A 14,096-nucleotide genomic window follows, 5' to 3' on the forward strand; every position below is an offset into this window, starting at 1 on the left:
AGGGATATGAACTCACCTGCAGTAAGTGACTGGAATTGAACGGACTGTTATCGTAAGGAAGGATCGGACAAGTGCTTGGTGTCAAGTGAAGACTTTAGACACACACAATGATCCTAATTACATATGAAGACATATGTATATAAATAATTAGTGATTAAAACACTAATTATACAAGTATAAACATTTAAACGCGAGGAAAACACTTTTGGTCAAGTGCTAGGAGGCTAATGGGTTGCAACAAAGGAGTGCAAGACCTCTAATGGGAGTTTAAGGTCTAATGACCATATGTTTTGGAGTTTACGGCCCAGGGGAGTAAACTCCTGGCCGTAAACTCTCAACTAAGTCTCTAATTAAAGCTTAGAATTAATACAACTCAAGTGGTGAATTGTTTCAAGGCTAAATCAAGTGTTTGGGCTTCCTGTTAACTCCTTTAAGGAGTTTACGGCACTGGGACCATATTCCCTTGGAGTTTACGGCCGTAAACTCCCTTGGGAGGGTGTTTATGGTGTTTTCAAGTCTCTAACATTTCAAGGTTATGATCTATGTTGGGTTCTAGGCATAAGGAAGGAGTTAGGGTGTCATTTGACCCCTTTATAGGGGTTTATGGCCCAAGAACTTGTCTTGGACGTAAACTCCTTAATACTTGTGATTCCTTATGTTTTCTAGGCTTTAAAAACTTTAGGGTACATGTCTAAAATCAATTCTAAGCCTTAGGTGCCTTAAAAGCACCATTTTGAGCATGCTTTTTGGAGTTTACGGCATAAGATACTCTTGGGCCGTGAACTCCCAAACTTGGGTGATTCTTGCTTGATTTGATGTCCCTAATACACTCATATACAAGTCCAAGGAAGTAGTATATCATAGGGGACAATCTAGGCTTGGTTTCGGGAGTTTACTGCCCAAGAACACCTTGGGGAGTAAACTCCTAAATCGAATGATTTAGCTATGTAATCTATGTTATGAACACATTTAAAGCTTTCTAACACTACTAGAAAGAGTTACTCACAATTTGGGATAAAAACCCGAAGATCCGTGAGAGAGAATTTTGACTTTTCTCTAAATGGAATTCAACTAATGAACCAATTTGGTTCAGAATTCTATTTATAGTCCTGAGATATTTTTGGCAGAAAATATTTTTATTCCTGAAATGAATTCTAATGTCCTAGAGTATTGGAATAACAGTGTTGCACAAAAACCCTAGTGCATCCACTCTCCTAATATCTCCTTAAGTGTAAAATCCTGAAAAACTGACAAACTTATACTCGAAATCTGAGTTTTCACTGTAACTGTTCTACTTCTATTGGCTTCAAATGGTTTGTTCAGAATGGAAATTTCGGGTTGTCACAACTAGTTTGGTAAGCACCGACCGTGAGCAGATTGATCATTGGAACGAGAAGGATTGATAATCCTTCAATTTTCATGTGCTAAGCGGACTAAGTCGAATCTAAGTGGGGGAGAATCATGAAGGCGTTCAGGACATCGACAGGTATGAGACCGGGATGGGTTTCTCATCCTCATTGAGGAAAAATGGCGGCCCAATTGGCTTTTTGGTTTGAGGGTTGTGTGAGTTTGGAGTTCGGAAAAACCCCCTAGCGTGTGAATCGTGTCTTCTTTGGGGTTTGATAGCAGAATTTGGAGAAGCGGGTTGGGGCTCCAGTCATGACTTGAGTTCAGTTCGGGTGTTCGGTCGAATGCGTGCCCGACTCCGTATGCGATTCGAATCGATATATTAAGGGTGAGACATTAGGCTGCGGTTGTGTTAGGGAAAAAGTGGTGTAAGATTACGGGGGAGCAGTAACATTCACTAATGGTTAGGTGGGATGAAAGTTTTGTAAGACTACGGGGTAACTATATCATTCACTAATTGTCAGTTTGGATGAAAGTGTTGTAAGACTACGGGGTAGCCGTAGCATTCACTAATGGTCAGTTGGGATGAAAGTGTTGTAAGACTACGGGGGAGCCGTAACATTCACTAATGGTCAGTTAGGATGAAAGTGTTGTAAGAAAACGGGGGGCCGTAGCATTCACTCATGGTCTGTGGGAGTGAAAGTGTTGTAAGACTACGGGGGGCCGTAACATTCATTCATGGTCAGTATGGTGGATGTGTTGTAAGACTACGGGGGAGCCATATCATTCACTAGTAGTCAGACAGTGTTGGAAGTGTTGTAAGTCTGCGGGTGTAGCCCTAGCATTCACAAGTGGTCATATACTGCAGGAAGTACTGAAATACTGTAGGGTAGTTGTGGCATTCACGGATTCATTGGGATGACTTAGGCCAGGCTGGGCCAATTCGCAAGGTTGTGAGTAAGTCACAACATAATGGGAATCAGTAAACGGTAGGTCGAAGGAAACCGGGTATGATGTAAGACTACAGTTATTCTGGTAGCATTCACCTTTTTGTGCGCCGGATTCAATGGCGACAGGTTGTCAGTCTATCATGATCGGATGAATCAAAGGATTGAAGGAGCCATGAGTGGCGATATAGATAGGGCGGTTATTGTTAGACGAGGTATCTTTCGGAGGTCATGTGGGACTGTTGTGCGTGTGATGTTGGCTCAACAATCGAGTAGGTGTCCGGTGTTTCGGACAATTGGCAGACATGTTGGGACCAGGTAGGTCCCGGTTGTTCCTCAGGAAGGCAACTATGTGGCAACAAGATGAGCTGGAGTGATTTCAGTGATTTGAGGTTCGGGTGTGGAGTTACATGTCATTCGGGGCATACACTAAGTTGCTTGTAGGTGGATTAAATAATCTTATAGTGGTTGATTTGACCCTGTTGCGCAGCTCTCGTCTAAGTCTAACTGTTGCAGGGGTGGGTCTCCTACTCGAAGGATCATCTGAGCCTACTGACAAGTGTAGTGATCTTCAAGGATAGTTGGTCAGTGATTCTGTTCCTAGTAGGAAATCTCTAATATCAGAAGTCGAGTAGTCAGTTGAGACATTTATTGGATGGATTTAGTTTGGGTTCAGTATGGGCGTCTGTCAGGGAGACAGACCATCTCGATACTTCAGGTCTAAGATTGAGTTAACGGAGTTATGTTGCAAGGAATTCGTTTCATCTTCGGGTTTTAGAACCCTACGGGGATTGGTCTTAGATGCCTTGGAAAGGTTGGGTGTGCTTGTATTTGTAGTCGTGTTTCTTAAGTTATTTGGCTTTTCAGGAGTGGTAAGGAATGATTTCGAGGACGAAATCTAATTTAAGTGGGGAGAGTTGTAATGCCCTGTTCTGAATCAATTCCTAGTATGAGGTTGTGGCTCTAAGGTCGGTCATTATAAGGATTATGGATTTTGAGAAGGTACGATCTAGGCCTATTTGGGTGCGGGTGATGTATTCGAAGTGATCCGGGTGTTCGGTTCGTGTTTTGGAGCCTAGGGGTATTTCGGTAAAGTGGCAGTTCAGGCTTTTGTGGAAAATGAAATTTTGTTCGGAAAGTTTTAAGAAAGGTATGAGTTAATAGAATTGTATGGCTTCTCGTTAATTTTCTGTGGATATAAGGATCGCTAGAATCGGACTTAGAACGAAGAAGTTATGGCCTTCGGAAGTTTCGTGGTTTTCAGGCTTAGCCGAGTACGCAGGGCATACACAAAGAGTATGTGGGGCGTACTAGTGAAGAAGGCAGTACGCTGGGCGTACCTTGGGGTACGATGGGCGTACTGACCAGGATGGTTGCGAATGTTCTTCGGAGTACGTTGGGCGTACGTCAGTCAGATCAGAACCCTATTTTAGGGTCTTGGACCCTATTTAAGCTCCTTATCTCATAAACTAACCCTAATATCTTCAACCTCCACCTTCTAAAACCCTATAAATCGTCATATATCATTCATGATGACATTTTGAGCTTATGGAGTCCATTTTTTTGGATGTTTTTCCCATTTTCAAGAAGATGGAGCTTGTTGCAAAGATGGGAATCAAGGAGGAGCTTATGGATCTGCTTCTGGGAATCATTCTTAACTTGATGAAGGTATAAAGCTTTGAACTTGATCATTCATCTCTTAGATCTACCATTTGTGAGGTTTTGTTCATTTTGGTCCCAAGTCTGAGATCTAGTGGTCTTGATTTCATTCCGGGAGCTTTGAGTTGCCCCTCTTAGTGTTTATGAGGTTCAAGGTCCATAAAGTTGGCATCTTTAGAGTTTAAGACCATATATGTTGGAGTTTGAGTCATTTCCATGAAAGTAGAATGCTATTTGGTCTTATTGGGGGGCATGCAAAGTCACCAAGTCAGTAACTTTATGGGTTTAGACATTATGTGGGACCCAGATATGTGGTTTGGACTTATGACTTAAAGCATTAAGTGCTTAATGGCAGATATGAGACCAGAGGGTAGTACGTTGGGCGTATAAGCCAATACGCGCAACGTAAAAGCCATTAAGCGAGTACGTGCAATGTACTGCTGAGTACGCCTTGCGTACTCAACCAGGACTCCAGGTTGGGTTTCAGACTTTGGGCTTTGGGTTTGGGCCATCTGTATGGGGCCTAGATTCTTGGGTCGTAATGGACCATCAAAGTGATTGTGATCTGGACTAAATGAATGATTGGATCTTAGGTTAAGGCCCAATAAGGAGCGTGGGCCCAATTTGGAAAATTGGGCCATTCAAGGGCCTTTATGGATCTTATGGTTTTGGACTTTGTGTTTTGGGTACTGTTGGGACATCAGGTTTTGGGGTTGATATTTATTTGTGGAGGCCCATTATGGTGTCACACCCCGGCCGCCGGCAGAAACGCCGATGTGTGCGACGTAAATCAGTAATCACAGTTATTAAACATACATTGAAAAGTACAAATATAATATTCTATTATAACTGAAATAGAAATTACATTGACAATGACTATTACTAAATCGTGACACGCGCCTAACAATCCCACGTTTACAAAGATATAATATAACTAACAGAGAGTCTTCTAGTTGAACACTTCCGACCTGCTAAATAACCTGAGAATACATGCATTAAAATACGTCAACAAAATTGTTGGTGAGTTCTACAGGTTTTAACACAAAGTATTTTTATACCCAAAAAGTGTTTGATAAAATTTAGCTGGTTGACCAGCTTTTATAAATATTTGCTTTTCTATTAAGAGTATAAAATAATTGAGTTATACAAATGTGTTATGACTCATTCATAAATACCATTTGTTCAAATCCAAATGTACAAAAATTGGAAAATACATATAAGTAATTCAAACTTATATCAAAATGCATTTTTATATAAAGATTTTGAATATCAAATTATATAAAAATAGGAAATGTTACCCTTTGTGAGAACATAAAATAACCAACTTTACTCTTGAAACATTATACAATAATTTGTATCATTTATATGAAAAACCCATAAGTCTTGAATCTATGAACTTTGTAAAATCGTGTCGTGGCAATAATTAAGTATTATCCGACTTAATTTGAAAATCTACACTTAACCGGTGGGGCAAACTCCTCCCACGTAAATATTGTGTTTTCTTATAAAAACAAATGATTTATATAATTAACTTATTTTATGTAAGTTAATAAATCTTGTCGAGTTGTGTCATGATATTAATTACGTGTTATATAACTTAATTTTTGCTATTGACACTTATCGCTTTGAGTCACAAGCTATCCCACTAAATACAATTTCTTTCAGCTCGAATAAGTGAGCATAAACCCCGTACAAATCAAATATCGATTCTATACGGTAACGAAACAAAGCTGAGATTTCATAATGAAATCATAACCGAACTCGAGACACTGTACTTTATTATTACACCGACACCATAATAGGGTGCGCGTGCTAAAGTCATTCACCCCGTTGTAACACGTGGTAATGTTCGATAGTGCTAACGTCAACGCCAAAATTCATCTCGTCAGACGTAGATGTAGCTAGCAACTCCAGACGGACGGTCGTACCGTATAAGGTCAATAATATGACACTTATAAGGTCAAAATTCATCTCACACCCACACACCATTAGATTTGGTGTTCTATGTACACAGACTTATTACCTGCCACCTTAGTCCACCACACAGTGCAATGAGTGTACCCGTTACTGCATAATGACAAGTTCAAACAATGATTTTAATTAAAGTATACTTAATGTTCAATTTTTTACCTTATGGATATCATCATATACCTAAGATACTCATCTTGTTAAAATGGTAAAAACTGAAGGGTAATTTTGATTTTTGAAATTTGTTTTTGTTAGAAAGTATTTAGACGGTGTAGGTTCCTTGAAATTATACCTAGAAATTGTGTATTTAAACGGCGGATAAAGAAATTATAAGTATTTAGGGTTCAAAAACAAACGCCAAAAGACGTTTTCAAAAGATTTCAATCCCCCCACAAAATTTTACTCCTCGCGCCCCTCTTTTCTCCCCCAAATCAAATCCACAATATCTAGAAAACCCCATAAAATCTTGACACAAATCCAATCTGTGTCTCCAATTCTCCATCTTTGTCCAAATTGCACCGTATCAGCTTTTAGCGTGCGATTGACGCCGAGTTCTCCAAACCCCACATTCCATATGAAGAAGGGAGCTAAGCGAAAGGCTGCTGCGGCCAGCCGTAAGGACGAAGCAGCAGCCGCCGCCACCACCACCATAGAAGAACAGCAGCAGCAAAATAATAAGGAACCCACCAAAATTGTTCGACCAACAAAGCGTTCAAAAGTTCCGAAGCCTGAATCAGAACAAGAGTTCTTCGAGGAACAGCGTGAATTGGTAAAATAACTGTTTTGCTGATTGTGTTTTAATGGAAAGTATTGCACACCAAGCACTGCTTCTTCGTGCATATATAAACAAAGTGCGAATTCATCAATTTACCGATCCACATGCAAGATCTATGCGCTATTGCCTTAATGGGTTCTTTTTCCAAACGAAACCCTATTAATCTCATTCGATTATTGAGAATATGTGTGTATTTTTGTGTTAGAATGTTAACTTTTGCGATTTGTTTGCAAATTTGGTTGGCTGTCGGCGGAGATTACCTTCTACTTTTCTTTTATGCTCTTTTACGTATGTCTCTAATGTACATTGGCCTTTTCAATGGTTACTTTAGTTTTCAAAAGGGTTTACTTATTGTTTTTGCAGGAGGATTTATGGAAGCAGGTTTTCCCTGTTGGGACAGAGGTATGCGTCACCATTTATATCAATCCATTAGTTTCTTTAACATTGTGATTGTGATTTTACATTTTGTTGACAGTGGGACCAGCTTGACTTGCTTTCTGAATACAAATGGAATTTCTCAAATCTTGAAGTGAGTTACATTGTAGTTCATGTTAACATGTTATCCATGTTTCTCAAAGTTTTATTGCCAATGTAAGAGTTTGTTAGAAATATAACTAATCAAGCTTTAAATTGGTTTTCAAATCATACAACAGGATGCATTTGATGAGGGTGGTGTATTACATGGGAAGAAAGTCTACCTTTTTAGCTGCACAGAGCGTAAGTAGTGAATGAAACTTGTTCTTAAACCTCATTGTTTCATACATAAAGCTTAGAACTTTGACTCAATATTGACATATTGTAATTTTTTTTTTGTAATCTGCAGCACAATTGCTCTTTTTTGGTGGTCAATCTAAAGTAACCTGCATACCTGTAGTGGTGGCTGTAAGTGGAACATTTTTTTTTTCCATTTTTTGTTTACATAGTTGATAGTTCAAGCTTTGCATACATCTTGTTATTAGTTTTATTTATTATATTTACCTTTTTCAAATATTGAGCAGATTGTATCTCCATTTCCACCTTCTGATAAGATTGGAATTAATTCTGTACAAAGAGAGAGTGAAGAAATTCTTGACATGAAACAGATGAAAATGGACTGGGTTCCATATATTCCATTGGGAAAACGGTAAATTTTAACTTTTTATGAAAGAGTATTTGATAGTTTCCAATTACTATTTCATTTTTGCTGGTGTTTACATTTCCATGAATCTCATTCTTACAGAGGTTCTTCAGTTGAAAGGCTTAAATCTCAAATCTATATTCTAAGCTGTGTACAAAGACGGTATTATCCCTTATTTAAAAATTCTATTTTGATAGTTGCATGCATGTTTTGTTTTTTTTTAATAGTTTTATTTGCTCACTTTCTGATTTTGAACCAAACAGGGCTGGCTTAACACAATTGAAAGAGGAACGTGTCAAGAAATTTGAATACTGTTTACCATGTAAGTATGTATGATGGAATTGGAATTGGAATCGGAAGTCGGAATGGTTAATTCCATTGGAATGAGTGAAAGTTGCTGTCTTCTTTTCTCTGATGGAATGAAAAATTGCAATACAACACATTTTCATTTACGCAACACACATCTTTTCAAAAGGAATCATAATCTTGATTACATACAATATTATATATTAAAAGAAGTTTCTTAGATTTAAAACTATTCATCATATTTACATATAATAATAAGTTGTTTTTGTTTTTACAGACTTTTATCATCCTTTTAAGGAAGATGAGACTGAACAGAGCACTATTGTGGATATCATGTATCCCATAGAACCAAAGCCTGTAAGTTGATATTTTTAGCATTTGTCAGATGATATATCATGATCCATTCATACAAACTTTGACTTGGGTTGTCACTAATTTGCTTTAATTTTGACTTTCTATAGGTTGTCTGTGAGTTTGATTGGGAGCTGGATGAACTTGAGGTGAGATATCTTTCTTTCTTTTTCTTATTTTTATATCTTTCTTAACTTTTTCATATATGTTTCTAAAGAGTCTAAACCAGATAGAAATACGTATGGTTTTTGACAATTGTTTCTATTTTTGGTAAAACAATGTTGTTTTGTAGAATCATGTGAATGCTAACTGTAAATAATGAAAGTTGGTTTTAACGTCTTCAAAGTATACAAAACTGATTTTACAAGTTAAAAAATGTTTATTTTTTTGCTATTCATAAGGTTGAGGTTTGATAATAAGCTACAATCTCTATAATTGTGGCCAAAAATAAAATAGTTTCGGTTGTCTTACAATCATTAAAACACTTTTAACTTTTTTGTAGGAATTCACTGATGACCTCATTAAAGCAGAGGAGCTGTCTGAAGATCAGAAGGATGCCTTTAAGGTAAATTTAGTTGACTAGTCAAACTTACATTATAAGGTCATTCTTTCTGCATTAAATAAAAAAAGAAACATCTATGCATTCCTCATTAATTCTTAACTTTTTACAATATTGTCCTCATTCTTTTCCCTCTATTTAACAAAATAATATTTATTTTTATATAGGAATTTGTGAAGGAAAAGGTTCGAGAAGGAAAGAGAGCTAATCGTGAGGTAACTCTGTGAAAGTAATTGTTTATTAGTTTTATATATATGCTAAATACTTGAGCTTTGTTTTATTTTTTAAGTTTAATTTTATAATTTTGACATCTTTTAGGCAAGGGAAAAGAGGAAGAATGCTCGAGAGTCACTGAGTAAAGAGAAAGTTGAGGCATATGAGAAGATGAAATTTTATAAATTTTATCCTGTAGCCACACCTGACACCCCTGATGTCTCACAAGTCAAGGTTTCTTACTTTTTTTTTTGAAAAAAGATGCATTTTTTTTACATACTGTCAAAGATTCTTTCTTAAAAATGCGACCTTTGTGGAAATCCAATTGAAAATGACTCATTTGTCCTTGTCTAAGGTCATTGAATATACTGTGAATTAGTATTTAAGGGTAATAGTAGACATTTAGGTCATATGTTGCAGTTCTTAATGTGAAATACCATGTGGTTAAATCACATTTAGTAAGTTTAGATAAAATGTTGTTTGGATAGGTAATGTTAAAAAAATAATTGAGAAAAGGGTAAGTTTATAAAAAAGTTAGGACTTGATGAAGTGAAAAATAAACACCTGTATATTGAACCTCAATGCAAAAAGACCAATTTAGCCTTGATTTAGGTCATCAATTTATGCCCCATTAAGTTGGATCTGAAATGCAAAAATGACGTGTTTGCCCTTTAGGTCATCAAATGGTGTTTATCTAGTTCTGTTCCATTAAGTTGAAAAGAAACAATATGATGTTGATTTTGACCTGAAATGCAAAATGTCCTATTTGCCCCTGTAATGCTTATGTTTGTAATGATTGAATGATATTTGTTAACCATGTGTGTTTTTGTTGCAGTCTCCATTCATAAATAGGTATTATGGAAAGGCACATCAAGTACTTTGACCAGAATACCCTTGAGGCCAAGACAGATGCCCACCCTATTATCCCCCCTACCCCTACTCTTCAGGAAGCTGCCTAAGAAACTGGTCTTCTTTGTCCAAGGAAAAGACACATAAGAGATTTCTTTGTGGTAGGGTGATATATAGAGCAAAAGGGGTTGTTATGTGTATCATTTATATACTTGTAGGAATTTTGTTCTTATTTGTTGAAATTTATTGAACATGGTTGTTAAATCACAACCTTAAGAGGATTGGTCCTTCACCTTTTTCTTATTGGAATTAGATGCATTTGATAACTTTTATTAGTTGTGTTTATATGTATATACATACATACATGCTTATATGCATATGCTGGGGTTTTGCTTATTTTGGAACACAAATGCACCATCTATCAAGAAAAAAGAAAGAAAAGACAGAAAGCAAGAAATCCAGAGACACACAATATTGGAGAAGTGGAACAAAAGACAGGCGATTGATGGTCTTGAAGAGTATGGTAATAAAGATGATTCCAAGTTTTTTTTTTTTTTTTTTTTTTTTTTTTTTTTTTTTTTTTCCAAAAAGGATATAGATGTTTTTTACCTTTCGAATGCTCCAAAACTTCTTCAAAGTATAAGCAACCAATTAACTTAGTTCAGATGTAAATCTTTAAGCTCATCTTAAAAAGACAAAAAACAAATTTCGGTAATCCAAAAAACCTAAAACTAGATCAAGACATTTTAAGTCATATTATGCTTTATCACATCTGCCTAACTAACCCGCTCTGAAATCGTAGTAAACATAGGGATATTAATTTCCTAGCGTTTATAATTTTACGCCGAATATTCAATAGCCATATAACACCCTATCTTTTTTACACTTGAAATAGTGTCATTTTTGTCAAAAGCTTATGCTATTTAACCATTTCAATAAAAAACTTGTGACATTAAATTTGGTCTCAAAAAGAAAAAACAGTTTAAAAGTTTCTTATAACCTGGGTGTTACATCTTGGATCATACATAACCATAATGAAGCAAGTATAAGTACAAACTATCTCCAAAGAGAAGTGATGTAACTACAATGCTTCACTTCTTCCAAATGTCCGAAAGTCATCTTCATGCATATCACACAATAAGGTCCTCTTCTAAGGACTAATCACTTCTATTTCTTCAATTCTGAACATAAAATACATGACATTTAAAATAAAATAAGTGAGACAGTAATGTCTCGTGAGCTACATGAATTTTATACGTGTACGTTATCAAACAATTGATAAAACATTTATTTTTAAACATATTTCATGCTAGCCACTCTATATGCTATACATGTCACATTCAAATGCGAGAGCTATCAGGCCTTCTCGATTCTTAGGCACATATGTTCTATGAGCAATCATTTATTTACTGAATCATATTACTATTGCTTTTGGTTGTATACGAAATCTTTATACAAGGGTTTATCCATAAATTGGAAATCATACCATTGCTTACCAAAATAGAAGGAACCAATCAACCTATTAACACATCATTATTTATATAAGTTTACTTCGCGACGAGAGTTACCATCACACTAGAGTCTTCTTGTAACACCCCAAAAATCAAAGGTAAAATTTCATTTTTATTATATTCAGAACACTAGAGTAATTCTTTCAAAACATAGTTAAACATTTCAATACAAAACATTTATCAGAGTTCATTCCCAAAGATCACATATTGTAGAAAACACGGGTGTATGCGTTGTGATCAAGCCGAGCCCTTCCTTTTCGAACCGGAGATACCTGAAACCATAAACAAAACTGTAAGCACGAAGCTTAGTGTAACGACCCAAAAATTCTACCGTCAATGACGTTGGTTTTCATTACTCGAATGATTATTTTTGAGTAAACTATTCCGGTTTTAAGGATTATAAATCGAAACAATTTAAATAAAAAGGGTGTTATTTAATACCTAAAAGAATGATCAGATATATTTAAAAGGTATATAACTTAATTAAATGGTCTTTTCAGTAAATACAATTTATTTGATGGTGTAAATGATGTTGAGGGATTAAAGTGTCAATAAAAGAAAGTTAGATTGTCAAGTTATTAGGGTTAGAGGTGCTTGCGATATAATCAAGGAAATATAGGGGGTGGTTGTGAAAAATCATTTATAACTCCGAATGAGTAGACGAGAATTGTAGGAATCGTGCGTTTTTTACTTGTGGCGTTAACACCCATCCTCGTGTTATTCTTGGGCTGCAGTGATCGATCAAAAAAAAAAAAAAAAAAAACCCGATTCCAATTGCTTGGGCTATGAAGTGCGACTATCGGCAATAGAGAAGGACGAGGCAAAGAAGAGCGCGAGAGAGATTACAGGGTTCCGATCGACTCCTAGTTTCCCTCGTGTGTGTTGTCGATCAGCAAGGAAGGAAAAAAGAAAAAGAAAAAAGAATCGAACGTGAGTTCAATCGGCAGGCAAGGGGTGGAAGCACCAAAATTGAATCTCCAATCGGGTGTTGGAATCGACCTCTTATATTGGTAACTCCTTGATTCCTCGTTCTTCATATAATTATTTTCCAATTGCATTCCAATTTGTATCAATAATCATGACTTCTTTTACTTCCTCATTATGATTTCTTGAGTGGACAAACTCCAGGTTTTATGAGGTATTTTATTGATTAGTTTACTGTCAAAATCCTCCTATAAACGCGCTTTTACATGTTGGTGTTGGTGATTGGGAGTTGGTAGGATTGGTGAAGTCAAATGCTCTCTTTTGGTGTCGCTACTCGCACTTCTTTTATCTTCAATTCTAATGATTTTATGTGAAAGAATATGTTTTCAACTCTTTCGTAAGATCCTCAAAATAGTTTTCAAGTATATTCAAATGTGTGAATTAGTGGGAGAAATTCAAACCCAAGTTGGTTTTCTCTTTTTAACATCATATGTTTTCTTTCCTTTAAAGACAATGAGCTTTGGACCATGGTTGGAGGATGAAACTATCTTTTTCACCAGCTGGTCAGAATTTAGCTGCATTGATAGGTAGTTTTGTAAAAATCATATAAAATTGTAGAAAAATCGTTTGGACCTTCAAAAGTACTTTCTTAAAAGCTAAAAGTCCGAAATTCTGGAATATGAAATAAAAACAGAATTTCTACAGGTCCAAAGTGTGCTAAAATAGCTCTAAACAGGTGGCTGATTTGGGTCCAAAACTGAGAATTTTGCTTGTTAGGTGATTTATGTATGTGGGTTATGAATTTGTCGTCTTTGGCATTGTAGAACTCCAATAACCTTTTTATTTGAATTGTAATAGTGGAAAGGGTGATACTTCAATCTTCACAAGACTTGAAGTGTGAGTTGGTAACATATTTGGCAAAGGTGAGCCAACTTCGTGGTTTTTAAAAGTACATTGTTAGGAGTATCCCATATCTTAGATGGAATGGGATGAACCCAGTATTCTAGGATGTATGTGCCCTTTTGATGATTGAGTATTGTGCCATGATGTTGAAATATTTTGTGTAATTGTATCTAGGATGTTGTATGCTAGACTCCTCTTTGTTTGGCGTGAGATGTGAGCTAGGGTCATGCTAGATTGAGTGAAGTGTATGAACATTATGTGACGTGAGCATGTTAATTCTTGTTTGAATACTAATATGTATAATAAATTACACAAGTTATAAAAGTGATTGGAATAAAATTAAATAACTAACCAAAGAATGAGTCTTTCGGCATGTTTGTTCGATAATAGAATTAAAATCAACAAACACAAATCCATTCACCGGACCTGGAAAATCCTCACATTTTTTTAGAATAGGTTTCCAATTCAAAGTTATGGTTTGTTTATGACTCGTATCACTAAATCCATTATTAACAACCGCCATGTTGGGTTTTATAATGATATAAGTTGACATTCCTTTAAAAGATCACCAAATCTGAAATTTTTTTGATTGAAAACACGAGAATGCTTTTATGTATCCTGTTAAATAAAATAAATAACAATTATATTATTGGTTGAAACATATGTA

General features: G+C 36.0%; 1 protein-coding gene and 1 long non-coding RNA gene across 2 annotated transcripts; both read left to right on the forward strand.

Annotated features, from left to right (window-relative positions):
• Positions 1–6,264: 6,264 nt before the first annotated feature.
• Positions 6,265–10,305, forward strand: LOC145097150 (protein HEAT INTOLERANT 4-like). The gene is made up of 14 exons (XM_079034667.1): positions 6,265–6,690; positions 7,060–7,098; positions 7,172–7,225; positions 7,350–7,413; positions 7,520–7,578; positions 7,695–7,819; positions 7,916–7,975; positions 8,077–8,135; positions 8,397–8,476; positions 8,581–8,619; positions 8,973–9,035; positions 9,197–9,244; positions 9,348–9,476; positions 10,078–10,305. Exons 1-14 carry the CDS (start codon positions 6,496–6,498, stop codon positions 10,123–10,125), a joined length of 1,062 nt encoding a protein of 353 aa, XP_078890793.1. The 5' UTR covers positions 6,265–6,495; the 3' UTR covers positions 10,126–10,305.
• A 1,981-nt stretch (positions 10,306–12,286) lies between these two features.
• LOC145097151 (uncharacterized) lies at positions 12,287–13,753 on the forward strand. The gene is made up of 2 exons (XR_013704262.1): positions 12,287–12,612; positions 13,385–13,753. It is a non-coding gene; the product is annotated as an uncharacterized LOC145097151 (long non-coding RNA).
• Positions 13,754–14,096: the final 343 nt, after the last annotated feature.

This window comes from Lactuca serriola, chromosome 4, assembly GCF_051521515.1.
Source record: "Lactuca serriola cultivar US96UC23 chromosome 4, Lser_US96UC23_V15, whole genome shotgun sequence".
NCBI lineage: Eukaryota > Viridiplantae > Streptophyta > Magnoliopsida > Asterales > Asteraceae > Lactuca > Lactuca serriola.

What these genes read in the sequence shown, in the direction of transcription:
- LOC145097150 (XM_079034667.1), top strand. Translation starts at nt 6,496, where the DNA reads ATGAAGAAGGGAGCTAAGCGAAAGGCTGCTGCGGCCAGCCGTAAGGAC. An exon ending in CCTTTTTAGCTGCACAGAGC is followed by an intron (nt 7,414 to 7,519) that starts GTAAGTAGTGAA and finishes TGTAATCTGCAG; the next exon opens with CACAATTGCTCTTTTTTGGT. An exon ending in GGGAGCTGGATGAACTTGAG is followed by an intron (nt 8,620 to 8,972) that starts GTGAGATATCTT and finishes ACTTTTTTGTAG; the next exon opens with GAATTCACTGATGACCTCAT.